The sequence below is a fragment of the Mesoplodon densirostris genome, chromosome 14 (genome assembly GCF_025265405.1).
Source record: "Mesoplodon densirostris isolate mMesDen1 chromosome 14, mMesDen1 primary haplotype, whole genome shotgun sequence".
NCBI lineage: Eukaryota > Metazoa > Chordata > Mammalia > Artiodactyla > Ziphiidae > Mesoplodon > Mesoplodon densirostris.
Window position 1 is genome coordinate 20,997,337 of NC_082674.1, and position 27,900 is coordinate 21,025,236.

General features: G+C 53.7%; 1 protein-coding gene across 3 annotated transcripts in view; it reads right to left on the reverse strand.

The window, feature by feature from the left end:
• Nucleotides 1-27,900, reverse strand: part of OTOF (otoferlin) — a 90,164-nt gene that overhangs the window by 34,327 nt on the left and 27,937 nt on the right. For 2 of the 3 annotated variants that reach the window (XM_060116656.1, XM_060116654.1), the window contains exons 4-8: nt 20,253-20,352; nt 18,170-18,348; nt 5,204-5,277; nt 3,657-3,783; nt 3,130-3,184 (exon numbers count right to left, since the gene is read on the reverse strand). In XM_060116656.1, the coding sequence (XP_059972639.1) occupies nt 3,130-3,184; nt 3,657-3,783; nt 5,204-5,277; nt 18,170-18,348; nt 20,253-20,352 (535 nt within the window). Of the gene's footprint in view, nt 1-3,129; nt 3,185-3,656; nt 3,784-5,203; nt 5,278-11,144; nt 11,190-18,169; nt 18,349-20,252; nt 20,353-27,900 lie in introns of all 3 variants that reach the window. The other variant, XM_060116655.1, reaches the window with a different exon arrangement.

Below are 27,900 nucleotides of genomic sequence, written 5' to 3' on the forward strand. Positions count from 1 at the left end.
TCGGCCATGGCTCACGGGCCCAGCCGCTCCGCGGCACGCGGGATCTTCCCGGACGGGGGCACAAACCCGTGTCCCCTGCATCGGCAGGCGGACTCTCAACCACTGCCACTGCACCACCAGGGAAGCCCCCAGGGAAACTCTTTTGGTGACTGACTATTCCATCCTCTCCTTCCAAGATAAGGGACATAATCCCCAGGTGACTTCATGAAACTCATCGCAAGGAACACTGCTGAGTGTAAATCTATACCTCTGTCCTGGGAGAACCCAAGAGTCATGGTGCTTTGTGACCTGCTTCTGAAGGATCTGATCAGGAAGCAAGAACATGGCTGGGAGCTGGAGATGAGAGGTGGTGGACCCTTTAGTACTGCTCTTCTGAAACATCCTTTATGTTCCCTCGTCTCCAGGTGACAGAGATGTGACATGACCAGTTGTGCATTTTGAGAAGATCACTCCAGTGGTGGCGTAGAGCATGGAGTGGAGGGGGCAATATGAGAGCAGGGAGATCAGATAGGAAGTGGCTGCCATATTGCACTTGAGCTGGATAAATGACGTGGAGGTGAAAACTGGAGAGATGTTTGGAGGTGAAAATGTATATGGTCTTGGTGGCAGGAAAAGAGGGTAGAGAAGAGACTCAAGACTCTGTGACCCGCCAAGAACATCCCTGCCAAGTGCCAAGCACCAAGCTTTGCCCACTCTGATGGGGAAACTGCATATCCACAGGGAGGAAGCTGCAGCTTCTTGCTTTGAGATGCCAATAATCAGGAAAGGGTTTTCACATTACATGCATTCTAAACAGGAGAAACAAAGGGCCTGAGTACACCGTGGTCTTTTCACCTTGGGACCTCCTTTCAGTGCTACCCAATCTTTAGGATGGTTCTGAGCCCTGAGGATCCTTCCTGAATCTGAGTTCAGCTAAGTGCCTCTGGCTGAGGTCTTTCTAACTCAGCAAAGCCAAGTTCTCCAAGAGAGTGAAGTCCTTCTGATAGGTTTTCTTGCTTTATACATTGTACTTATTGAAAGCAAGAATAATTCCACATTTGCAGTCCTCACATTGCATCCTCAGCTCTCTCTCCAAGTGTGTTAACACTTACAGTTGAGATGTGAATCAACCTGTCAGGGAATACTGTGTTACCAGGTCCAATACAACTGTCTTGTTCAGTTCAGAATGTGTACAAAGTCTTTGGAGGCTGACTGTCTGGTCCACTTAATAAAAGTCTCTGTTAGGAAGTGGTTTGAAAGAGCTTTTGAAAACATGCAGCAGGTAGTAAGCTAAAGATGAACAGGGACCAGAGGGAGAGACTGTTCAAAAGGCTTAATTAGAGAGAAATTAGTTGCTCTGACTATGGGGTAGGACACCCTCAAGTCTGAACCCTGTTTCTAGCTTTGAATAACTGTGTGACCTGGGGCAAGCTCCTTACCCACCCTGGGCCTCAGTTTCTCGCCTATGAAATACAGTAATACCTATATTTGGGTGGTTGTTAAGATTACCTTAACTTAAATGGAAAACATACCTACCTAGCCTAGTGCCTGGCACATAGTAAACCTTCAAAAACATAACAGTTACATTAGCAGCAACAATAAGGATGGCACCATTTTCTATGTGCCTTTACATGGCGGGCTCGTGACACTGTAGATGGAACGGTATCTGACTATGGGGTCTTTGTTCTTTGGAAGTTTTTCTCTTCTCAGGACACAGAGGAGTAAAGCCCTGAGCCGAGCTTCCTGCAAAAGCCCTCAGAAGTGTTAGGACATTCTGTGCTTGGGTTTTGGCAGAGAGGTGAGGAGGTGACATTCCCAAACCTCCAAGGAGCCCAGTGGTGTGAGGTTGTCTGAATCCACAGGGGCAGGTCCACTTGACACTGCCTGGGGTTATTTTTCAAGCCCCTGGGAAGATGGTCACTGACTGGATGAAAACAAACTGAAGCAAGGATTCAGAGAGACAAGGTGCATCCTTGAGGAAATATGACCAGATGTACCTGATACAAAGAAAGCTGGTGTCAAGTCCTCAATATTATCACCTGAGTGAGGTGAGGTGGGCTGTCCTTAAAGAAGGGAGCATGGGGCCTGGGAAATGGGCATCAAAGATAAAGCCCTAACCCGGGAGAAGGGTTTGCTCTGATTCTGGGGCCTGGTGCTGGACCTAGGCAGGAAGTGCAGTGGCAGTCAGGTGAGGTCTCCTGAAGGCTATGCCCTCCCAACCAGCCAGCACACTCACTAAATCCTAGGAATGCCCAGCAGTCTTTTCACCTACAACTGGGTCTTGATAGCTCCTAATGAAGGGTCCAGAGGAATTCGTGGTCCTTGGGCCCTTCTTGTTTGCAGTTTATAAATAAGTACTAGGTACTTCCGGCTTGTACATTAGCCTATCGTGAGTTATGTTAGTGTAACTCAGTCTCTCAGGCTCTGATCAACTCTGAGACAAAATTGAGGGTCTGGCCCTGCAAAGCTGAGGATGAGGCCCCAGGCTGGGAGGGCTGCACTGGGTCCTGCTGTTCATGTGGCCCTCTCCCCGCAATTCCCAGCCATGCTCATGCCCCATCCTGCCTGCACTGTGGCCACATTAGCAATCTTATAGCTGCAAATCTCTCCCTATCTCAGCCATTTGGTCTCCAGTTTTAGAAACATACAAATAAAAAAATTAAGTGTTAATTTCAGAAAATACAGAGAAGCAAAAAGAAGAAAAAAACACCCACATTCTCAGCATCTATAGACAGCCAGGATTGACATTACTTCCAGCATCAAAATAATACAAAGCAACAATTTAAAAAAACACACCAAAATATCTTTCTTCAGAGACACTTATTTAAAAATTTTTTTTGGGATGCTCTTTGGTCTTTTTATGGTTTTTCCAGGTCCCTCTCACTTTATAAAGACCGTTACAAAATCCTAGGAGGGCTTTGACCAGCATAAGCAGAGCTCTCAAGCTGCTCTTTGGGTCTGTACTTCTCTACTTATGACACTGCTGTGAGTGCTTTCCAGGAACAAGCTTACTTTGGTAACATATATTCAGCTTGTGGTTCTCTATGACCCTCAGATCCATGCCTTCACAGAGTCTATAACGCACATCTGGCCAGAACCCCCCACTAGACAGAGTCGGAAAGGCATGAGGCCTCTAGCTGCCCCACCTACCTGGTAATCCATGGGCCGCCCGGCACTTGGCTCCATCTTAATGTCTGGCTTGGATCTGAGGAGGAGAATGTACTGTCAGGCTGGGTGTAAGGGGACTGCTTGCAGGGGAGGAGGGCACTGGCAGTGGTTAGACCTTGGAGAAGGGCAGAAGGACAGAATCATGATCTTCAGACACTCCAGGACTGCCAAACAGAATGGGGATCAGTTGTTCTCAGAGGCTCCAATACAGAGGACTAACCAATGGCAGAAGTGATAGGTAGACAGACATTAGGTCAACAGGTTCAAGTGTGGGCTGGGCAGCTCCGTGATTTCCCTTTGCCCGGAGGTGTTGAATGACCTGGGGACAGGCTCCTGCCTTTGCAGGGGGAGAGGTGAGGGAGACATCCAGGAAAAGAAGAAAGGGGCAGGGTTAGGAAGGAGCTGTCCATGGGCACTGATTCTTCCCCACCCAAATTCCAAACATAGCAAGCTGGGTCCTGCCTGACCTGGTGGAGGCAACTGGGGCTGTGGGGTTCCTGCCCACTCACCGCTTGTTGGAGACGTTGGTGGTGAGAGCTGTGACGGAAGCTAGTGACACGGAGTCAGGATCCAGCCCATCCCGCAGCCGAATGGCCAGGCGGTCAAAGTCCTCCATCTCCAGTACTGCCGGTTCATCTGGGGAAGAGGGAGGGCCGGTTAGGTGGGCTAGATGGTGGGATAGTGACTGTATTTCCCTTTTTGCTTTGCCATCCAGGAAGCTGAGTCAAATTCCAGGTTTACTTGGTAGCATCTGCTTAGAATGTTATGGTCTGCATATCTGCGGTGTTTCTAGCCTAATCGTGATCTCTGATTTTAACTGAAATTGCACCTGGTCTTGCTTTTTAATTTTAATTGAATGTAACTCACTTATGCAAGCACTGAATATCCTTCGTGGAAGAAGGTCAGGAATAAAATAATACATACTTATGTACCTCCTGTACCAGTAGCTACCATTTACTGAGTGGTTATTATGTGCCAGGCACAATGCCAGGCACGTTATACATATGTCTTTAGTCCTCATAATCCTCATAGTCACAGCCTGGCAAGATACGCACTATTCTCATGTAACCAGATGAAGAAACGGAGGCTTAGGAAGGAACTTATCCATGTAAAACAGCTGATGGAATTCAGAACCTAACCCTGTACTGATGTGTATTAATCCAATGAGATGAAGGAATGACGGTTCTGAGAAGCCACCCAAGGATGGTGGGTTTGAGTCTCAGCCGGCAGCTCTACCCTCTTCAATCTAGGAAGGCAAAAGGCACAGCTGGCATTCGCACGGGGGCAGAAGACAAAGAGAGAGATTCTGGGGCCAGTGGGCCACACAGGGGATGCTGGGGAGGGAAGCCAGGAGCCCCGAGGATGGGTGTGTGATCTACAGACCTGGGTTAGAAAGCTACACACAGCTCCCCTAATACACTTCATTTCTCCCCTGTATTCCAACTGTACTCACTGCCTCCTCTTAAATAGCTGTCTTGCGCCCTCCCCAGCCTGCTGCTCCGGTGGCACCAGTGCTACAGGCCACTCCAGTCTTCCAGGACCCACCCTGCCTGTCTCCCCCAGGGCCGTCCCTGCAGCCTCGTGAGAGGTCACGGGGAAAAGGCAGGAGAGCGAGTCCTGCCACAGAGCAAGCATTCTCAGGACTCTGATTTTCCCCCAGAAATAGGGAATTGGCCAAATAACTTTCTTCTTCTTCTTCTTTTTTTGTTTTGTTATTCCCTCCTCTAATTAAAAATCTCTAGGCTTCTGTGTGGAGAAGAAAGAATGAGAGCAAAGAGGGCAGGATGAGCCCAACGGACTGAGGGGCTCTGCTGCTCAGTTCTAGACCGGAGGAAATGCCCTACCCACCTTCAGCCCTCGGGGCGCCCCCTTCCGGAGGACCACTCTCAGGACCCGGCTTCTCCTCCAGCCAATGAGAGGCCAGGCCCCTCCCAGGTGGATCCGCCGGCCAATAGCAGGAGAGCCCGTTGGGGCGCTGCCCGCGGAGAGGAGGGGTTTGGTCACCGGAGGGGAGGGAGGGGCTGCCTGGACCGTGGTCAGGGGCACGCGTCCATACCTTGTCTTTGGGTTTCCTCTTTGTGAGGCCGGTTCTTGCCGAGCTTCATGGCGGAAAACACGCTCCTCCCGGCTCTGTGAGACGGGGCCGCCAGAATGAGGTGGGAGGAGATAGACGCCGGGAGGAAGACACACAGACATAGAAGAGCAAAACCCGAAAGAACACGTAAGGGAAAGGGAGATCCAAGCTCCAGCCCCTCACCTGCTGGTCCCAAGATATATTGGGGGCCAAATTTCCCAAGTCGGGAGCCGTGAGGGGGAATTAGGGCAGAGGAAACCCCACCACTTCCTCCTTCCCCATGTCTTCACACCACTCAGGAGCAGGTTGGGGACGGCGACCAGTAAAGGTGGAAAGAACCGTTTCAACTGGAGCCCCTCGGGGTCCTGATCCCAGCCCCCTCAGTCCAGTCTTAGAGCTCTGAGCTCCGCCAGTGCCGCCAAGTTCACCCTCCCTGACCGTGCACCCCACCTCGGCTGAGTGGAAAGAAAACCAGACAACCAGAGATAAAGCATCAGAACAGAAGGGCAGAAACGGGACTCAGAGGCACAGAGACTGATGAGCAGGTAGGAAGTGTGGTTGCAACTAGCTGCTTAGTTCTCAGATGGCTCTGGTGCTCGAAGCCTGCCTTGTCTTTCCCAACCTCTCTGTGCCTTTGGATTCTCCTTGGTCCCCGGTGAAAAGAAGGAGATGGGCCCTTTCCCGTCTCTATCTTTGGTCCTGGCTTTGCCCCTTCTGCCTGTCCCCTCTCACTACAGAACCTTCCCCCCCTCCAACCAACCCCCAGGAACGTATGGCAGACTCCATAGTTCCTACCTCTTCCTCTGGTTGGTGTGGCCTTGTGCCCCCAGGAGAAGGGCCTTGCAGTCAGGGGGGCTGAGGGAAGGGGGCAGGGGGTCCTCACTGTCCCCTCAGTGATGTCCCCGCAGCTGAGCTTGTGATCCCTGGTCCAGGAGGGACCAGGAGTAGGATCAACAGGCGGTAGAGTGCAGTATTCCATTACCCCATCAATATTGCATGAGCTGGACACCTGACTCCATCCACTTCCCATTCTCCCTCCTCCTGGCTGTGCCCCTGTCATCCTGGGCCCCATCCCTAGGTGGGGTGGGGTGCAGATTCCAACTCTGAGCTCACCTACAGCAGCAGAGCCCACCCATCTCTGGGTCAGGCATCTCCTTGTGGAGGTTTGGCTATGGTTCCCCAAACCCCTGTTCTTTTTTTTTTTTTTTAAACATATTTAAAAAATAATTTAATCTCCACAGCAAGCTTTGAGGAGGATACTATTGACCACAGTTTACAGTTGAGGTCTGAAGCAGTTAGAAAAGCTTTATTCCATTGACCACATCTTATTATCTGTAAGGAAGAACCCCTGTTCTTTATGCTGGGTCATGTGAGATGGGGGAAAACCTTTCTGTCCTTGTAGAGATGGCCTAGAAATCTCAAGGCCCTCCTCCCCTCAACCTGGCCCTATCCTAGCTCCGGGCCTTTTCTTTACTCTTCATATGCCTGGCAAGACATGAAGAGGAATGTGTCTGTGTCCCAGCGAGAGAGCAACTGAGGACCACCTCTTTCATGTGGCACCAGCTCACAGTTTAAGAAACACTGACATCTTCATGATTTCCTAAAAAGGCATGAGGTAGGTGAAAGAAGGCTGGCGTAGCACTGATCTCTTCACACTCTCCAGCATCACGTTATCCGGACATATCAACAGGAGGAAAGGGAAAGAAGGCACTCTAAAAAAGGAAAACGGATGCCTTTGGAGTTATCTTTAAAAGTTTCTCCCCAACAAGAGATTATATAACCTTTCTTGAGCCACTAATCTGGGCCAAAGGCTTTTCCAGATGTTTGCTCATTTCATCTTCATAGCAGTCCTGGGAGGGACATATGCTTCTCCTCGTTCAACCCATGAAAAACCTGAGGTTCAGAGAGCTGGGATTGAAGCTACCACCTCCCAGGCTGGCAATACTTCCACTGCATCCTCGCTGCTGTGGGATTGCACTTCTCTGGGGGTGTGAATCCTGTCCTGACCATTTGGAACTTTGGCAGAAAGTCTCCATGGGGCCAGCACAACTTGCAGATGGGGACGTCATCTGTGAAGAGTCCCATGCACTGGGCCCATGTTTACAGAAAGGGGGCTCATTCCACGTAATGTAAGCATCAAGACATTTTGGGAAGAGAAGGCTATAAATATTAAATTACTGGTGACCTAACACTGCAACAATCAATGAGCCCATTAAAAACAGTCGTATGGTGGTGAGAAAGGAACCATCCCGCCTGGCTTACAATGATCCATCCTGTGCGATTTCTCCCTGCTTGGTGGCCTTGAGGGCAGGGGTGCTGGCCATACTCTGACTCTTGCAACAGGAAGTGAGCCTAGTGTGGGCCCTCCCTCTGCTTCCTGTCCCAGCGTTTGGGTTTCCTTTCCTCCCAGCCTTGCTGCTCTCCTGCCTTACCCAGGAGGGCCCTGTGCTGACCGTGTACAATCACTTCTTGGCCATTCCTAGGCTGTATCATCCTTAGAGTCCCCAGTCCCAGTCCGTGTGTGACTCACACGCTGCCATCACACAGTCTGTTCCAGCCACACAACCCCAGTCCCATCCCCCCCCACCCCCGCCCTAATGTCCCCCAGGAAAGTGCTCTGAGATGGTAGGTCAAAGCCATGTATGGGGTCAGAGCAGGCCCTGCCTGCAGAAGCCAGCCACTCTGCATGCTGATACCGGATCTGGTCCTGCTGCCTGAGGCCCAGAGGTGGTTTGGGTAGCAGGGAATTGTGGATTTCTGATGCTGGTCCCGAGGACCCATCCAAGTGGAAAATGGCCTGGGGCTTCCCTTGGGCAGTTATGGCCCTTGAATTTGAAAGTCACTCTAGTCCTTAAAACAAACATATTTGGAAGCAAAGATTGAGACTAAAACATCTATACTTATCAGACCATTGTCTACCAGACCCTGAAGCAATTCAAAGGAGAAACCTCTCTCCCCAGACCCTGCATGATTATAACCATCTCAAGTGGATAAGTGCATCGGTGGGATTCCTGTCTACCTGGGATTATCTCAAAATGGTGACATCCCTTTGCAAAAAAATGCATACTATGTAGGGCAAGTGTAATTCCCAGAATTCTTACTGTAGGCTCTGCACCCATTCATTTCTCTTCAGTGACTAGCTCTTCATTCCTGTGAGCTGTGGGCAGCAGAGCATGATGTCATCAGCTATCAATCCCTTTGTAATTTTCTAATTGATGACACATCAGAATTCACTGCCCATCAGTTGCCCATCATGCCTGCTTCTCTTGGCAAAGGGTAAAGGTTATTTTCGAAATAAATGTTAACTTAATCACGGAATTTTGAAGATTATCCACTTGTATTAAAGACTTAGATTTCAAAAAATGTAAATTGTTGATTAGGTTACTGATGTACTGATATTTCTTTGTTTTAAATTCTGCATTTGGCCTAGATGGTTCTCCACTTACTAAAGGTATAATATGGACAGAAACAGACAAGGAAAACAAGCCAATAGTCAACCTGGTGAAAAACCACTTTGCAACCAAGTGGCTCCTTATTCATGGCTGCCTGAAAGCCTGAGAAGCAGGAGCCGGGGAGGTGGGTCTCCCAGGACCCTCTGAGGGTTTATGATCACCTTTGGGCTTCCCCATTGCTGGATTCATGACAGTCAGAATGATATGCACACACAATTTAGATAGCTATTTCTCTCTGGAGAGAAGTCTAGTTAGTTCACTCATTTTAAACTCTTTTTTCATTTATGGACCTAATGATTTCCTTGCTGGTTCCATAGCTAAGAATGTCTTTGTGGTTGGGTAATGCACCTGGGGTCCTAGGGGAGAGCTGGGAACTATCCAGTGATGACTTGGAAACATTTGCCAAATTAAATTTAGTGAGCTGGGTCTCAGTCAGGTCTCTGTGTTATTGTGGAGGTTGTGACTTAGAGGGGTGGGACTGGAAATGAACCGCAGGCCATGGCTGCCTGGGGCTTCTGCCCTCCGACTGCCTGCCCTGGAAACTGTCAAAGCTCATTAGCTCAGGCCTCAGGTAACTGGGAGAAACAAACTCCTACCTAAGAGACACAGGGTTTATGGTTCTCTCTTTCCTCTTGTTTCTCCTCAGGAGAGCTAGAAACTAACCAGTTTTGCCACACAATAACCCTTCAGAGACTTAAAACTGCTCCCACAGCCTTTCTTCTTCAGGCTAAAGAATTTCAGCTTGTTTAATCTCTTCTTAGAAATCCCATTTTCCTACCCTTTCAATCATCCTAAGGCTCTACACATTAAAATAAGAATGAATGCCAGTTTACTCATCTCATCTGTGAATTGGAAATGGCAGGACATTAGGATGGGGTTGTGCAAGGGAACCAGCGGGCCTACTGCATGCTCGCACTGGGAGGCATCCCTTAGTACCGTTGTGTCCAAAGGGATCAGGCCAGCCTGAATCCCTTCGGGTCCGGTCCAGGACAGACCGGGGAGCTAGAAATCAAGAAGGGTCTTAGAGCATCACCGATCTCAGACAGAGAGCCTGGGAGACCGGCAGGTTGTTTGTGTCTCATACGGGCCTTTTATGTCTAACCGTCCATGCAAAAACCTGACCCTGAGCCCTCTCCCTAAGTGGGACCCCCAGCTCAGCAGTCTGATGTCATCTCCCACACCCCCCAAGAACCTGTTCGCTGGCTTCCTCTCCAAGTCTGGCACATGCTCTCTGCCTGAGGCTTCTTCCCTTGCTTGTAACCTGGCAAACTCTCCGATCCTTCAGGTCTCTGGGCCCGAATTTCCCCTCACGGTGCCATTGCCTTGTTGTCATGCTTTTTGCTCATGTATAACAAGCGGGAGTTGGAACTCAATATGCTTTTGTTAAACGAGACTGGAAGTCCCCGGGATCTTAATGCAAGCAGATACCCCAAGCCCACACCAGTGCTCATCTCTTCAGACCCCTATACAAATAATCCTGCTGTCGCCATGATATTGTCTTGTTGACTAATTTTTAACTTCTTGAGACCACAGTTTTGAGCAAATCTCTTAACATCTCTGGGGCTCAGTTTCCCTCTCTGGAAAATAAAGACCACATTCCTGGCTTTTCAGCTCTTGTTGATGTGTTCGGAGAATTAAATTTAGAATATAGTCAAGTGCTCTAAACTTACTGGGCCCGTTGGAAACTCTGGGTTGGGCGTTACATTCTCTGGGTTTTAGTCCCAGCTCTGTTCCTCTTCTGGAGTCGCTTGCTTCCCCTCTCTGGGCCTCAGCTTTGTCATCTGTAAGAATGGGTGTTGGAGCACAGGCTGCTCCAGTGTGGTCAGCCCTGACTGCCACTGCCCTTGTGAATTCCCTGGGATGCTAGAAGGTCCTTGAGATGATGCAAGCTCTGGGGAGGCTGAAAGACCCACTTGTCTCGCCCCGACCTTGAGACTTTCCAATACCTTGTGGCGGCCCCTCCCATCTGGAGTCCTTTGGGGAATGGAGATGGTGAAGACCACCAGAGAGGGGTTATCTCTCCTTAGCTTTCTGGGCTTCATGCTCCGGCCGCCCCCTGTGGCCACTTGGTGCCCACAGTTTGTCCTTCTTGGGCCTCCAGCACTGCATGTTCACCAGCCCAGCCCTGCCTGGGCTCTGCGGGAGAACCACTGGCATCTTGGGCCGTCCCCACTCCCTCCCTCACAGGGATAGCTCGGGGCCTGCCCACAGGCATGGGGGGCTGAACAGGGAAGTGGAGGAGGAATCGAGACACTGAAAGGAGGGAGGAGGGAGTGGAAACCGGAAGGCCTGCACCCACCCTGACCTCCCTGTGCCTCGCTCCCATGGCCAGATGGAGAGACCTCCCTCGCCCTGCCATCACCCGGTGCTGGCTCCACCACTGATCCGGGCCCCCCGCCATCTGTACCCTGTGCTGAGGACCCTTCCCTCTCACGAGCCGCACGGGCTCCACCCTGGCCTCGGCCACCTACTTGTGCTCGCCATCTCTGCCTCCCTTGGTCTTCTGTCTGCCTTTGCTGAGTAGGGGGAAGAAATGAGGAGACAAGGGGATGTGTGTGAGAGGGTGTGAACCAGAGATGCAGACTTAGCCCCTGGCCCTGCTGACCCCCACGCTCCCCAGGGGCCTCCTTGTTCCAGAGAGCCCTCACCCCACAGCCTCTCACTTAAGCAAGCCTAAGCCTGCTGGGTAGGGACCCCATGGCCCAGGCTCTGCCCTGGGGAGGAGGGGAACGGGTCCTGATTCTTGGGGAGGAGCTCACAGGAGTGGGGCTGGTGGCCACTGTCCCACTGACCCCAAGCCTAGGAGAACCTGGGGCCCTGGGGAGGGAGGAGGCCTCAGGGTCCCCGTTGATCTCTTCCCCCAGGTCAGGGTCTGGTCATTTCTGAATGTGGGTTGCAGGTTCCACAGGGAACATAAGGTTAGATGAGCCCGGCTACCATCCAGGCCTGGGCCACCCTGCTCTCCTTGCCACGCCTGATCCCCTCCAATAGAGTGGGGGGCCCCCAGCTCTGAGGGCCTCGGAGAAGAAAGGTGGGCCAGGGAGGTTCTGGGCCTGCAGGTGTAAGCGAGCTACTGCTCCAGGGCTCAGAGCAGGGCTCCTCCTCCTCCTTCGGGAGGCTTCCAGAAAGCCCTTCTGGAATGTTCTCTCAGTACTTCCCTGATGCTGTGGCGATGAGGATGAGGGAAAGGCAGTGAATAACAATTAGCAATTTCTTCCTCTCCTCACACCCTGTCCCGGCACAGACCTTGCCCGGGTAGGCATGCCTCCAATCCCTCACAGCTCAGGTCCTGAAGGCCCAGTGGATCACAGCCGTCCTTTCCATCTGGCCAGCTGGCCAGTTTGTACTTCCTTTCGAAGGAGTTAACATCAGCGAGGTCTCTGGCTACCGCAGTCGGCTGAGACCACCGAGCAGAGAACAGAGAAGGGGAGAGTGTCTCAGCAGCCCTGCTCTGGCCCCGGGCCTAGTTGGGGGTCTGGCCAGGCCTGGGCCCCCACTGGGACCCGCTGAGAGCTGCGTGGGCTCCAATGAGCTTTCGAGAATGAGGGCCGAACAGGGGGCTGCCTTTCTCTGAATTATTGATCCAGGTTTCGGGGGAAATTTGTTTTTTTGTCTATTATTTTTTAAAGAACTGGGTGACCCTGAAAAGTTTGAAAATCTTTGCAGTAGAGGAACTGGAAGGGGAAGTGTATCACCTGAGAGTGGGCAAGGGTGGGTCAGGAAGGTGGAATTTGTGCACCTAAATGATAACATCTGACCCTTTTTCTCTTTCCCTTTGGGGGTTTGTTCTGAAATGGCAGAGAGGTGTCAGGCTGGCCCAGCGGCGGCCCCCTCGGGCACACAGCAGGCCAGAGAACAGTGTGTACCTGCAACCTGGCAGTCAGCACCTGGCACACGTGTGCCCTACCCCTCCTCATGCGCTCCAGGCCCTTGGGCCGGCTAAGAGGCTGCACACAGGTCCACACTCTCAGTGGGGAAATGCAGAAGGGAAAAGACCCTCTTTCTGTGAAAAAATAATACTCTTGTGATTTTACTACAAGCACTGTTATGACTCCAACTAACATTGATAACTGCATGGCCCTGCGGGAGAACTTAAACATGCCTTGACATACTGATGCCAACCGTCTCACAAGGGGGTATCATTATCCTATTTCCCAAACTGGGGAGCTGAGACTCTGCCTGCCCTTAGTCACTCAGCCGCAAGGGGTGGGGATGAGAGGTTTGACCTCATGGTCATCCTCGTTGCTAGGGGACCTCTCCGTGGAGCCCTGGTTGGGCCTGACTTTCCTCCTAGAGTCTACATTGTGTTTTTTTTTTCGTTTTTTGTTTTTTTTTTCTTTTTGCGGTATGCGGGCCTCTCACTGTTGTGGCCTCTCCCGTTGCGGAGCACAGGCTCCGGATGCGCAGGCCCAGCGGCCATGGCTCACGGGCCCAGCCGCTCCGCGGCATATGGGATCCTCCCAGACCGGGGCACGAACCCGTATCCCCTGCATCGGCAGGCGGACTCTTAACCACTGCGCCACCAGGGAGGCCCTACATTGTGTTTTTAAGTGTCCCAGCCTGGCCAGGTAAGTTCTGTTCCTCAGCCAACACACACACACACACACACACACACTCTCTCTCTCTCTCTCTCTCTCTCTCTCTCCCTCTCTCTCTCTGCCTCAGTTTCACTCACCTCTTCCTCAAGCTCCCACCCCCGTGACTCTGTGTGCACAGTTAGAAGGAGCCATGGAGGCTGGGGGGGGGGGTGAATCAATATGGTGGCCTCTGGGAGATTGAGGGTTTTCTGGGACCTTAGTGCTTCACGGCACGAGGCCTCACTTAATCACTCAGACCCGGGCAGGGGGTGAAGAGGACCCCCACCTCAGGTGAAGTGGCTAAGTTTGGGAGGAGTCTCCTGAGCACTGCTTCACCCCAGATCTCAGCATGGTCTTGACCCCAGCTCCTCCAGGCTGCTTGGGAGCGGCTGAAGCTCTGGGGCTCAGCCTGGTGGAGGGAGGTGGGGGAGCGGCTGTGGGAACCCTGCACTCTGGGGGTGAGGCTGGGTGTGTAGACCCCATACACACACGTCTATGCATACCCCATGGCACATGCCCCATGCACATCTCTGTCAGAGCCCCCAGGCATGCACACATGCCCGGCTGTCCCCTGGCCCCAGGCATAGGAGGGAGGTCCCTTCTTCTATGGGTCTCCACTGGAGTAGAAGAATGATCCAGAAGGAGAACAAGAAATGTGTCCCGCTCCCTCCCTTCCCCCAGGATGAGACCCCGCAGAGAGAAGCCCAGCAGGGACACCAGGAAGGGGGGCTGGGCAGAAGGAGGGCTGGAGGGCCAGGCAGGTGGAGAAAGTGAGGAGGAGAGTCGCGGAATACAGGGAATCCGCGAAAGCCCCGAGTCTCTGAAGTGCAGTTGTGAGATTAAGGCTGGGTTCCCTTCTCTGTCCTTTCTAACAGGGGTCCTTTGCCCAGAACCTGGTGGTGTGTGCAGCTCCCTGGTGTCACGGAGAGAGAGAACATACGTGCAGGTAAGCGTGAGAAAACACCCGGGCACGTGTGTGTGTTCAGGGCCAAAGTCTCCTCTCTCTTCAGACAACAGGGCAGATGTACACTGACACGCAGGGGCCCAGAACCCTGATTTTGTGCTTCTGAGAGCAAAGTGCGCACGGGGTTAGTAGTTCATTCCTTCTCTGCAACACCGACAGCTGGCGGGGGGTGGTGGGGCGAGGGAGTCCTGTGAGCGAGTGAGACCCCAGCCTGGGCCCAAGCAGCGGTGAAGCTCTGGCTGTGGGCGCCTTTGTTGGCAGAGCCCTTGGAGTAGGGTGAGGATGGCCAGAGCTGAGAAGGATCTTGGGCCAAAAGGTCCGATGCTGCTCAGGGTAGAACAAGTTGTGGTGGGGTAACATGGAGACTGTGGAAAGGGAGAAGGAAGGAAGGGGACCCTGGCTGAGCACCAGCCATGGGCCAGCACTGCGGCGGGCAGCTCACACGTATTATCTCATTTGACCCTAACATTCCTGTGAGGTATCAGCAACCCCTGTCTTACAGGTGGTAAAGTGGGGCTCCAAAGGGCAGGGCTGGGATTTGAGCCCTGTGCTCTCCACGGCACCGCACTGCCTCCTGGGACATTCCTGGGCATATTGTGCAAAGAGCCGGCTGAAATCAGAGGCTGCTGATTTGGTGACAGGGCCTACAGAAGCAGCCAGAGTGGCTCAGAGGGCCTGACCAGGGCCTGGGCCTGATGGAACCATGGGAGGAGACTGACCAGGGCCTGGGCCTGATGGAACCATGGGAGGAGACCGACCAGGGCCTGGGCCCGATGGAACCATGGGAGGAGAGGGTTAGTGGGAGGGCGGGTGGTGGTGGTTTGGGGGCTGAGGGACTGCTCAGGCAGAGCTGCCAGTGGACATTCCCTAAGGCCCAATGGGAAGAACTTCCGGGAAGATACTTAAGGCCTTGGGAGTGTAGAGGAATGTCTGCAGAGCCCCTCCCAGGGGGTGGTGAGGGCAGATGGCAGGAGCCCAGCCGTGGGGACCTAGGCCCTGCAGGGAGACCTCCCCACATCAGCCTCCTCTGCCCTCCGTGGAATGGATGCCTCATGCCACCAGTCCTGGGCCTGAGGTTGCTTCCTGCCACTCACTCCACCAGCCCCCCGACCCCTCCAGCAAGCACCCCACGCAGCCACATCAGACAGGGAGGAATGGATTCCCACACCAGACCCCTGTGGATCCAGACAACCAGGTGAGAGACCGTTGCTTACCGGCCATGAAGTTTTCTTGTTTGGGAAAACAACAGAGAGGCACCCTGTAGATTGGGCACCTTGACCTACAAAGCGATGTGCCTTCCCAGGAGGGGCTGGAGGGCAGGGAGTAGATGTAGGCGAAGGAGGACTTGACTTGGAGTCAGAGCCTGGGCACATACATCCCTTCCTTCCCCCTATTCTTTCATTGGCCAAATTTTTTCTGGAGGGCTCTCTGGCCCAGAAGACAATGGCTTCCTCCCAGACCCCAGAGCTGACAGGCCTGCCTGGCTGGCACTTAGGTGAAGAGGGTGAGACATAACACCTGCAGCTGCGAGGCCAAATCCGGGTTCCCCTTGGAACCGTGCACTCCTTGACCCAGAACTCATTGGCCCATGCAGGCAGCTAGAATTAAACCACAGGAGAAGCCCAGATTCTCTAAACCAGCTCTACCTTCTCCTCACACCTCTGCCCTCCCCCTGCCCCCAGCCTGCTGGCTGCATGGCCAGGCCTGGTGTGGCGGTGGCACCACCCCGAGGCACTCTCAGGGTCTGGGTTGGCAGCCCCAGCGCAGCTGGGAATCTGCACACACACCCAGCCCCTCCAAAGCAGGCCGTGGCCCCCAGGAGACAAGGAGCTCTGCGTGCGGTCGTCACCCTCTCCCCATTCCCAAACTCTGGGACAAAACGTCTTCTCCCGTTCCTGCTTCCTGCTGCTGCTGGGGAGGTGGGAAAGCCAGGCTATAACGTGAGGGTGGATAGAGGCCCCCTCTCCATCTCCGTACTCCTGGGGCCCAGGACGGTCTGCAGGTCCAGGACCAAAGCCCCTCAGGCTTGACCGCATTGTCTCACTGTTCCCTCCATCAACACCCTGGCCCACTTGTGTGGGATGAGAGAGGACCTGGCTCGGCATTGCCTGAGCTGCAGCGACCCCAGACAGGGCCGCCCTCTTGGCTTCCATAGCGAGCTGTTCTCCACGCGCGCTACCCACGGGACCTGGGGAATCCCTGGGTCCCTCAGGACGTCAGAGTTGGAGGGCAGCCAGGATGCTCAACCCATTCCTGTTACTAACCCGGAGGGGCTAATGACTTTTCCAAAGTCAGTTAGTTAGTGGCGGTCAGGATGCGACTTAATGGGACTCAGCTCTCCTGATTTGGAGCCAGCGTTCCTTTCCCTGCAACTGATAGCTCTCACGTGGCGTCCAATCTGTCCCCAGAAAGCCCTTTCTTGAAGCCCACGTGTAGCCACAGACAAGCTTTTTTCTCTACGGGGACAGAGGATGGGGACCAGATGGGACACTTAGTGTCAGCATCCCCACACTCCCCACTGCGTCCCTGCTCCTCTTTTCACCATTTCCAGCCCGATTCCTAACCCTCTGCATTGTCCAAGAGCCTGTTCATCACCAGTCCTTACGTGGGGTAGTACTTGGCACCCCAGTTACAGTCCGACCCCCCCATCATCCCTCAGCTCTCCCAGCAGCAGGGTGGGGGTTCCCATTGCCCTGAGACCCCTGGTACAGGGTAGGAGTGACTGGCCAAGGGTCACGAGGCTGGTAAGAGGCGGAACTGGGACTCAGACCTGTGTCTCCTGAGGCCAGATTACACGCTGTCTCTACGGTACCCAGCCTGGAGTCTAAGGAGAACGGTCTCCAAGCTGGCCTGGACGATGCCGCCCACCTCATGGCTGACCTGGAGTCACAGGTCTGGCAACATATGCCACAGGCATGGTTCCTTTGGACTTACGATGATTACTCCCCACCTGGTTCCCAGGGTCTGAAGCTTGTATATGTCTTGGGGGTGGGGGGGGAAGAGGGGGGTGGGGAGTGGTTCAAGGGCAAAGAAGGAAAATATATTCATACAATATAAGTATAAAATTCAATTACCCTAATTTAGCATCTGTGTTTTTTCAGAACAAGTACTGAATCAGTTTTACTTTGAAAGGACAGGGTGGAAGGAGATGGGAGGGAGATGTTTCCAGTGGGAGGGGAGCCTACCCCCCTCTCCAAACCCACCCCCATCCTTCAGATGCACCGCTGACTTACCTGAGTTTTACACATTATTCCCAGTGACCTAGGAACCTGCAGACAGTGTTTTACCTAGAGTCTGTCTCTCTGGGCTCTGAGAATAATACAGTTGCGTTTCCTTTTTTTTTTTTTTTTTTTGTAAAAATAGTGCATTTGGAATGAGTAGGCCTGGACACAGCACCCCGTTCTCTCTGTGTGACTGGACATTTGAAGGTGGGAATCCTGGACACCTAGGGTGTTGGGATGCGGTCTTCTCAACAGAATAGAGGCCAGGTCCCAACCAGGACCGTTGGCTTCACTCCGGCAGGAAGAAGCCTCCTTCTCTTGGGCCTTCACCGGGCCAGGGCGGAGGCCAGGCTGCCTGGGGCTGGTCTGGCTCTGCTGGGTCTTGGGCCAGAGACATCAGGGCTCCTCCTGTCTGCTTTTCCCATTCTTTGAGGAGGCAGGAGGTCTAGCCTCTTCCTCCCACGTTAGAGTCCACCCTCCCAGAACTTCGCCTCCCTCAGGGTAGCGGGGTCGGGGGCCTGGCCCCTCAGCCTGATCGCAGACACCCTGCTGCCTACCCAGTGAGTTCTGGAGTCGGGGCGCAGGGGATGCTGCAGAAACACTTGCCCTCCTCTTGTATGTCTCTCCAGCAACTCAGGTCTATACTCTGAGCCCAGGCCTAGAGGGGCCTTCCAGGGGAGCAGGCCCCAGGCATCCTCCCTGTGTCTTTGGGGGCAGAGGGCCCAGCCTGTTACCTCCGGAAGCTCTTCTCGCCCGGCGGCCGAGAACTGGGGCGGGAGCCAGGGAGCAGCCCATCTGTCTCCTGGCTGTCCTTCTCCTCCTCGTGAAGGGGCTCATCCCCCAGGAAGTCTTCGTCAGCCCAGGAGCCCACCATGCCTGTGGGCTGATACCGGACCTCCACGCACAGGCTGGTCTGGAGGGAGAGATGGGTGGTGAGTGGCTGGGACGGCAATAACAATCATAATCCCGTGTCCTCCGCTGCTCTGTGATTTTGCAAGGTGCTCTCACGCCCTTAACTTACTGGAGGAAGGCAAGCTGGGTACTATCCTCCCCCCACGTTCCCGTTTTGCAGATGAGAAAAACAGAGGCTCAGAAAGACTGACAACTGAGTGAGCTGTGGCTCCAGGTCCTCCTGCACGTGGCTCTCCTCCTCCCTGGTGCCCGAGGTGGGGGACCCACGCCGGGCAGCTGAGCCTGGGCTGGGGGTGGGCTGAGTCCACTAGACACATAATCAAGAGCATCCTCCAGTGTCCCCATGGTGTAGGTCACTCTCTCGCCCTCAGAACTAGGGCTGCCTGCGGGGACCAGGGGTGGTCTGTCTGAAATCAGCTGACTTCCCCTCGCTCCTGATGCTCTCTCAGGATTTGATGACGTGAGCTGAGAATGTCCTTCGGGAGAGGAGCCCAGGCCCTGGACACCCTCAAAGGCGTGAGGTCAGCACTTCTTCCTGCTCACCTGACACCCACCCTCCTAATCTGGAGAGGATGGGAGCTCGAGGTCACCATGGGATTTTCTCTGTGTCCTTGGGCCACAGAGCAAGAAGTCTCCTCTTAGCTCTAGCTTCTCCTCAGTGCACAGGGAAGACTCAGCCTAGTCCCTTCCTCAGCCCGTGTGGGTGCTAGAAAATCTTCTAGACACGCTTTCCCTTCCTCCAGGTCAGGAGCTGGCTGGCTCCAGAGACCCCCACAGGCAGCCCACACTAGGCATGTGGTCCTCTGAATGCCCAGGCTTCGATTTCCCCAGGGAAGAAGTGTCTTGAGCCACCAGGGCACTGTGGGAGTTTCTGCCCCACCCTTGGCACTCCTCAGAGAGGGTTCCTTCCATTCTGGCTCTCTGTGGCTGCAGTCCTGCTTCTGAGACTATTCTGCTGGCTACTACATAGGGTTGTATGTGGGACCAGGGTTGGGGAACCATGGTACAGCCCCATTTTACATATGGATAAACTGAGGCCAGGAAATAATAGCTACTGATCTTACTTTATATATTTATTGAGCACTTACTATATGCTTAACTGGTCCAAGCACTTTCTGTGCATTCCCATTTAATCCTCAGAGCAGTCCTGTGAAGTCGATACTGTAATTTTTCTCACTTTACAGATGGTATGCAGCCAGCCCACAGTTAGTGAGTGGCCTAATGAATGTTTGTACCCAAGGGCTGTGTTCCTCACCACTAGGCTCAACTGCCCAGTGGTGGGCATCAATGAGCTCATGGGGACAGATGCGTCAGAGCAGAGCCTGGGGTCTGGGAGTCCAGAATGGTTTATTTCCTTCCTCTGTTTGAACATGTATTAAGTGCCTACAGACTGTGCATCATTAGTACATGTGTGTTCCTGTTGGAAGTGCTGGCATGGAATGTGACAGATGAAATAGAAAGAAGGTCCCTGCCCTCACAGAAAGGCTAGTCTTAGACGTCAAGGCAGGCATGCAGAGTGAAGGTCATGGCCAGGAGTGGCCAGCAGGGCTCAGATTGGGTTTCAGATGACAAGAGACACATCTTTAGTGATTCCTGAGCTGGGTCCAGATGGAAGGGCCCCTAGGGAGAGAAGGGAGGGCATCCCCCCATTGCCTTCTCTTGTACTCTTATGGCAGGAAGGATTGCAGTGTCCACCTTGGGGCCCTGTCACGCCCCAAGGGCTCTGGACATGGCTGCCAGGCTGAGGGGCTCCAGCAGAGTCTGACCTGAGTCTCCTCCTCCCACCTCACCTCCCCGCCCACAAGGAGTGTTCCTAAGGCCACGCTATGTGCAGGGGCAGGGAGGCCAGCAGGCCCCCAGGTGACCCGTAATAGGCAGGTCCAGGGACTCTCTGGGCGCCCTCACCTGGATGATCGCATTGTTGTCGTCGATCAGCATGTCAGTCACTTCCACGTGCTTCTCCTCCACCACCTTCTGCAGCACCATGCGGAAGGTCCCGATCAGCCTGTGAATGGCAGAGGCGGCGTGGTCTTCATGGTTTCACATGAAGAGGCCAGAATGAGGAGCAAGGCTGACATCCCGAGAGGCTGGGACTGGCTGGCAAGGGGACGAGGGGGCTGGCTCAGGCTCCAGGCTGGGGTTGGAGAAGGTGGCCCAGGAGCTGGGGCTGGCCAGGGTGGCATGTCCAGGAGGGTCTGTGGCCCCCAACAGCTGTGTGTGGTTGTACGTATGACAGCCATTTCCCTGGGAGAGCTTGAGGGCAGTGAGCACCTGGGGGGATGTTCACAGACGGGTCAGTGTGTCCTGGTGGAGACTTGTGCTCCTTGGGTACAGGCGATTGGGGTTGCTGAGCCCCTGCGGAGCAGCTTCCAGATGCCCAGCATGGAGGCTGTGGGGAAGGACCAGAGGCTCCTGGACACACAGATAGCTCCTCCCCCTTCCACCTCCCTAATCACTACCAAGGTCTCTACCCCTCACCGGCACCACTGGCTCGTTCGTCCTCTGTTGAGTCGGTAGTGATGCCCCCACACACCTGCATTCTGCAAGCTCCTTGGGGGCAAGAACCCATCTGACTGTGGGATCCCCATCCACCCAGCTGCCTAGAGGGGATCAGCAGGGCAGTGTTGTGATGAGCACAGACGTGGAGTGGGAGAGACGGGATCGGAAACCCAGCTCGGACACTTACTGGAGGGTTACCTGCTTCCCGGGCAGCTGACCTGGGCTCTCAGTCCCAGATTTCTCCTAAGATGAGCTAATAACCCCTGCTTCACAGAGCTGCTGTTTAGAGGACTAACAGAGATCCTCTGTGCCAAGTTCTTAGCAGAGCGCCTAGTACATAGTCAGCACTCCAGGAGCTGTCTGGTCGTTATCAAGGGGGTGACGTTATAGCGTGAGCCTTTCCAGGGAAGCAGCTGTTTCCTATTTCCAGACTCTATTTGATATTTCTGGCTCACAGAGATCTCAAAGTCTACTGGCTGAATTAATGAATGACAGTGGGGGCCCCATAAATGCTGACTGAGTTGACCTGCGTGCCATTGCATCCCGTGGTTTGAAGGTTATTGCTCTAGGAGAGTACAGGGTACTCAGAGAGATGTTCTCACACAGCGATTCCACATGGGGTAGATTCAAACATACACACCACTTCTGGTTGGAGGGACAAAAGCAGAGGGGGCCATTCACAGGGTGTGAGACAGGAGGGGACCTTGGGATCATCTGGTGCTGCCCTTGGTTTATAGGGGAGGAAGGTGAGGCCAAGAAAGCAGGAAGGGATGCAGTTAATTTAATGGCCACTCCGGATGAGGTAAGGTATCGGGTGGATTCTGACTTCACCAGACATGTCTGATGTCTGCATCCTCCTGAGGGCCATGGAGGGCAGACACTGTTTTAAAAAACCTCCCGTCTGTGTGAGGGGAGAAAGTGCTGGGAGCAGCCACAGTGAATGAATGCTTCTCTCCGGGGTTCAGAGCTCCATCCGTCAGCTCGCCCCATCCTCCCTATGGGTGAAACTGTTCATACCATTCCTCCACTCTAAAGCCTACCTTGGCTTCCAGGCTCTTCTCAGACCAGCCCCTTGGAAGCTGCCTCCCCCGCTGCATCCTGCCCTCTCCCCAGCTTGGGCTGAAGTGCCGGCCTGGAGTCAGGAGACCTAGAGCCGCTGCCCCTGGGTCTCAACTTTGTCTTTATAAAATGAGGGTGGTGGTTCTTAGCTTCTGTCCTGTGTAGCCCTTCTAACAGTAGACTCTAGGCATGAACGTGTATACTGGGTTCTTTGCAGCCTCATCTCTTTAGGGTCTAAATCTGTGGTTCTAAACTTCAGCATGAACAGAATCATGGGGAGGGCCTGCTAAAACAGATGACTGGGACCCACCCCCCCCCCCCACTGTGCTGGCAACTGTTTAACAACTGGCTGGGGGAGGGGAAGGGCAGTCCTGACTTGCAGCTTTTGCTCATTTCCATGGTGTAAATACCCCCACCAAGGCCAATTTCAAGCTTGCAATGTGAAGTCACTGAGCACCGAGTTGGGAGAGGTGTGTACCATCTGCTCTTGGGAGCCGGCCCCACCCCAGGGGGTCTGACTCAGCAGGCGAGGTGGGGCCCCAGAATGGGTATTTCCGACAAGTGTCCAGGTGATGCTGATGATTGTGCTTGGGGAGCACACTTTGAGAATCCCTGTTCTACCACTGCCCCTTGCTGACTGGAACTTCAGGCCCTTTTAGCTCCACTAGGGCCTGTTGAGCACCTGCTGAGCGCTGGGTGCGCAGGCACAACTTTCCCTAGAAGATACTCAGGGATCAGTAGAGATGCTGCAGTGTGACAAGACACCCCCAGGGGGCAGGATGGAGCTATTCCCCCACAAGTGCTCAGAGAAGGCTCTGGCACCTTCCAGGCTTAAACAAGTTCTCAGACCTTTAGACTTGCCAGGGACCTAAGAGGAAAGCTTGTCCAGCATTCCGTCAAGGAGAAGTCCCTTAGTAGAGCTGATTCACTTTGTTATAAAGCAGAAAGGAACACACCACTGTAAAGCAATTATACTGCAATAAAGATGTTAAATTAAAAAAAAAAAAAAAAGGAGGAGTCCCTTAAACCTCCTCCCTGACACACACTCCCAGATCCTGCTAGACGCCCGGTGACGGGGACCTCACTACACCCTGGCTGCTCACCCATCCACCTCTGCTTCAATCACACAGTAAGCTGAGATCCACCTTCTGGCAAATTCCCCTCTCCTCATGCCCTGGTCCAAGCCCTGTTCACACACAGACTAAATGCCATCCCTAATGGGAGGCAATGTAGACAGTAGAAAGAGCCTGGGCTCTGGGGTCAGACAGAGGTGGGTTTGCCCAGCAGGGTCTAAGAGGGTTTCTACCACCTGGCAGCTGTGTGACTTGGGCTGGTTCTCCAACCTCTCTGAGCCTTGCTTTTTTGCCACCTCCCCAAAGGAGGTGATACCACTTGCTTCACTGGGTGGTGGTGAGTACACTCAAGTGAAAGTCCTCTAATACCGCCACACTCAGATGTCACATGTCACAGTGGGGCATGAGGTGGGGCGGTGTTTGCCGTCTGGAGGGCCCATACACACTGGTCTCCTGCACAGGGTGGGCTCTGGGGGCAGACGCGCAGTCTCACAGAGCCAGGGCAAGCCTGCGGCCCAGAAGATGGGGCTGGGATCCTGGGAGCTAGCAAGGCCAGAGGACTGAATTCACCATACCCACAGTGGGTGGCTTGTGGGGCTTTAACTCTTAATAGTTACCTGCTGCTTCCCCCAAACAAAAATAAAAAATAGTGTCCTTTGAAATGGACAACGGATGTGATCTCAGTCTTATGTTAAAGATAAAGAAAAACATCCATCACCAGAGGAATGGATAAAGAAGATGTGGTACAGGGCTTCCCTGGTGACGCAGTGGTTGAGAGTCCACCTGCCGATGCAGGGGACACGGGTTCATGCTCCGGTCTGGGAAGATCCCACGTGCCGCAGAGCGGCTGGGCCCGTGAGCCATGGCCGCTGAGCCCGCGTGTCCAGAGCCTGTGCTCCGCAACGGGAGAGGCCACAACAGTGAGAGGCCCGCATACAGCAAAAAAAAAAAAAAAAAAAAAGTATATAATGAATAAGAACCTACTGTATGGCACAGGGAACTCTACTCAGTACTCTGTAGTGGCCTATGTGGGAAAAGAATCTAAGAAAAAAAAAAGAGTGGCTATATGTATACATATAAAACTGACTCACTTTGCTGTACACCTGAAACTAACACAACATTGTAAATCAATTGTACTCCAATAAAAACTTTAAAAAAATAAAGGAAAACATTTTAAATAAAACTTTACCCTGGGCCTCCCTGGTGGCGCAAGTGGTTGAGAGTCCGCCTGCCGATGCAGGGGATACGGGTTCGCGCCCCGGTCTGGGAGGATCCCATATGCCGCGGAGCGGCTGGGCCCGTGAGCCATGGCCGCTGAGCCTGCGCGTCCGGAGCCTGCGCGTCCGGAGCCTGTGCTCCGCAACGGGGGAGGCCACAACAGTGAGAGGCCCGCATACCGAAAAAAAAAAAAAAAAACACAACTTTACCCTTTTTGCACATCTGTAACGTACCGTCTAAGCAAAACCAGGGTGCTTGCTATGAAAACACAACTTCAAAACAAGTGCCTGCATGCTGCTTCCAACAGAGCGTTGCCCCTCAACCCCCTTCCATAGATGTTCTCTGGGGAAGGAGCTGGTGCAGGAAGGGAGCCTTGGGTCTGGCCTGCCTGGTGACCCTGGAGACCACCTCCTGCCCCGAGCCCAGCTGCCCTTTGTCCAGCCTGGCTGGAAGCTCAGCGGCCTCTGTCTATTGCCTCTGCCCCTCCCGGTGGGTCAGCGTGGAGGAGCTGCCTGGGAGGTGGGCCCTCTGGATGGCAACCCCCGACTCTGGAGGCTGGGCTGGCCCCCACGGAGTGGCTGGGCAGGCTGAGCAGGGGCAGGATTCTCTGGTAGTTAGCCAGCAGCGAGGGGGGCCCACAGACTGACCACAGTAGAGCTGCAACCAGGCACCAGGGTCTGTCAATAATTCATTGCTTTCCCCTGGGAGCTGGTGTCAAGTGCCTGAGGCCTCACCAGGCCTCCACTGCTCTCCTGGGGCTCCTGAATTATTCAGGAGCCCCAGGAGACTGGTGCCTGGGTCAGACCAGCCCCCCTCCAGGGTCCTGGACAGGCAGAAGGGGTGGCACAAGATCCTCTGGACCCAACACCACGTCCTCACGGGGAAGCCCAAGGCTCTTGAAAAAGGACCTCGTTCAATGTGGGCAGAGCAGACCTGGGGTCTCCTGGCCTGGGTGAGGGGCCAGCTTCTATGTTGCCCTCTGCTTCTAGAATAAGTCCCTTTCTCTGTGGTGGGTGGTGGTGGGATCAGGCCCACAGGTTCTAAATCTCATGCCAGCCTCCTTTACCTCAGTTTCCCCAAATGTACCAGTCATGTGACTGGGTTCCTGGGGAGCCCTGAGCTCTTCAGAGAAGAAGAGCCACTCGAATTCCTGTGCCCAGATCCTCCTACCCTGTACGCCCTCTCCTCCTGACATTTACTCCTTCACTCATTCTACAAAGTAAGGGGGGCCTGCTGGGTGCCGGCCACTGTCCCGAGCAGCAGGTGTGGCTTTGCTGGTTGCCGTGCCTGGTGCAACCCCCAGAGGCTCCCCAGAGGCTCAGCTGCCCCATCAGAAGGAGCCTGGTGACTGAGCTGGGCCATGGTGGGGACAGAGGGCAAGCACTAGGTGGCCCTTTCCTTTGGCTCTGGGAGATAGAGCCCAGACTCCAGGGTGGGAGACTGAGGCCCACCTGACTCCAAGCACCTGCCCTCCCTTTCCGACCCCCCGAGCTGGCCTGTGTCATGTGGGCCCTGCGTTGTCCACGAGACCACCAGTCCTCCCCACCCCAGCTCTTTAGCCAATAGTGCCCTGGACCTTCTCCAGGCTTCCAAGGAAACAGCAGGACCCACTTCCACCAGGTCCAGGCCTCCCCTTGTGGGGTTTCCTGCCTTTTCCTGGGTGGGGGCAGGGAGGGCCAGGAGAGGGAAAGAAGGAGAATCAGAGCAGGGACACCCCACTTCTGTCTCCTTCTTGCTGGCGTTTTAGAACAACTCATCGAAGCCCTATATTCCAGCATACTCACTGTTACAGTAGTTGATTTCCTAAACAATTTACCAGATACTTCTGATTTGTTTATAGCAAGAGTTTTGATGTTTTCAAGCATTTTAGGGATTGGTCCAGCAGCTTTCATTTAAATGATTTAGCAATCTCTTCCACATCCTTGGTTTCCACCATCACTGTTCACATAGCTCGGTTTCTGGGAGTTTGAGGATTAGGAAGGGGAGGGAGGAGACCAGCATCCTAGCCCCGCCCTCCTGCTGTCTACCCCTGTGGCCTCAGCAAGCTCTCTGAGGCTCACTTTCCCCATCTGCAGAGTCAGGGTTGCCCTGGCTGAGCTCTAAGGCTCCCCGGTGCTCTGCTGTCTACCGTGGGTCCTGTTGGGATGCCTGGAGCTCCTCCCAGCCCTCAGCTTCCGATTCTGCTTCTTCCTCCACGTCCACCTTGCTGTGCATGTTCCTGTTTCTCCTGTTCTTACATGTTACCCGGTCTCTCATCCCAGGGAAGAAGGTCCTGCTTCATCTTGGGGGCCCCTGGTGGGGTGTCTCACCAACCTTTCTTGTGGGTGCCAGAGGCAGCTGCCTGAATGATGGGATGCCCTGATAGGCCTCCCTGCTGGTGGGTCTGGAATGCCCACATCCCATACCCAGCTGAGATCTCTCTGGCTCCCGATAAAAACCACCGAATCCTTGGAGGTCACGTGGTTTGGCCCTTCCTGACTCAGAAGTCCCCTCTACGGCATCATGGTCCACACTCTGCTAACCCTCTCCCCGTGACAGCTCATTGGCTGGAGAGCTCTGGCCAGCTTTCATCTGTCTGCTGTCCACCAGCAATGCAGCCCTGCCCTGATCCTGCTTCTAGGCATACATCTTTCCTCTTTCACATGGCAGAAAACCTTCTTAGGGGACAGACGTGGTGCCCTAACCCCTCATCTTAGTATCTCTAATGACTAGCACAGTGTCTGCCTGGTATAGAGTGCTTCTCAGTGAATGTTTGATGAGTGACTGAAAGGATGGACCAAGGCTGGATGGATGGATGAACATGTCTTCTGTGATTTTCTCCTCTAGGCTCTCATCCCCTTGTCATGAGGCAAGATTTAAAGTCCCTTCCCCCTGGCAACCACAAGGCAGTGCCTACTTGTGTTCTCTCCAAGCAGCATGAGGTCAGTGGAACCCTCGCCCCTCACCTCTCCTGCTCTGCTGGCTCTCCTACCAACATGACCTAGGGTTAGGTCAGCTTTTCATTCATTTGAGGTCTTCTCCCACTGTTGAGTCATACTGAGCGCTCAGTGAATAAAACCCCCACGCCATTTCAGACGTGTCATGGTTCAGCCATGACCCCCTCTAGCTTGTATAAGAAAATTGGCTTTCGAATCCAAGACAGGAACTTACATGTACTATATTCAGCCACCATTCCAGACTGTTCAAATGATTCTGAATTTTGCTTGTCACCCAGAGAGAAGGATGGGAACTACTTTTGCTGAAGCCCTGGTAGTGATATGTGGTAGATGGGCTCCATTGCAGAATGTAAGCTCCATGAAGGTGGGCGCCTCGCCATCACAGTAGCCACTTAGTAAACATGGGGATTGAATGAATGAATGAACATCTATCTCATTTAATTCTCACAGCTTCCCTTTGAGGTAAGTACTTATCCTCTTTACACATGCAAACATTGAACTCAGAGAGGTCATGCAACCTGCCCAGGGTCACACAGTAGATGACTGAGCTGGGATCTGAGAGCAGGCTCTCCTGACTCCTAAACCACTGAACCAGACTGCCTCGGAGCTTCCAGTCCTCCACAGGTGTGACAAGTTCACTCTCAAGGCTACAGATAGATGGTCTGTTGGAGGGTATTATCACCTTCTCTGATGGGTAACTGTTGCCCAGCATGGTGTAAGGGGGAAAACTTGAGGAAGGGGACAGGAAGCTGTGCTGGGACTGGGGAC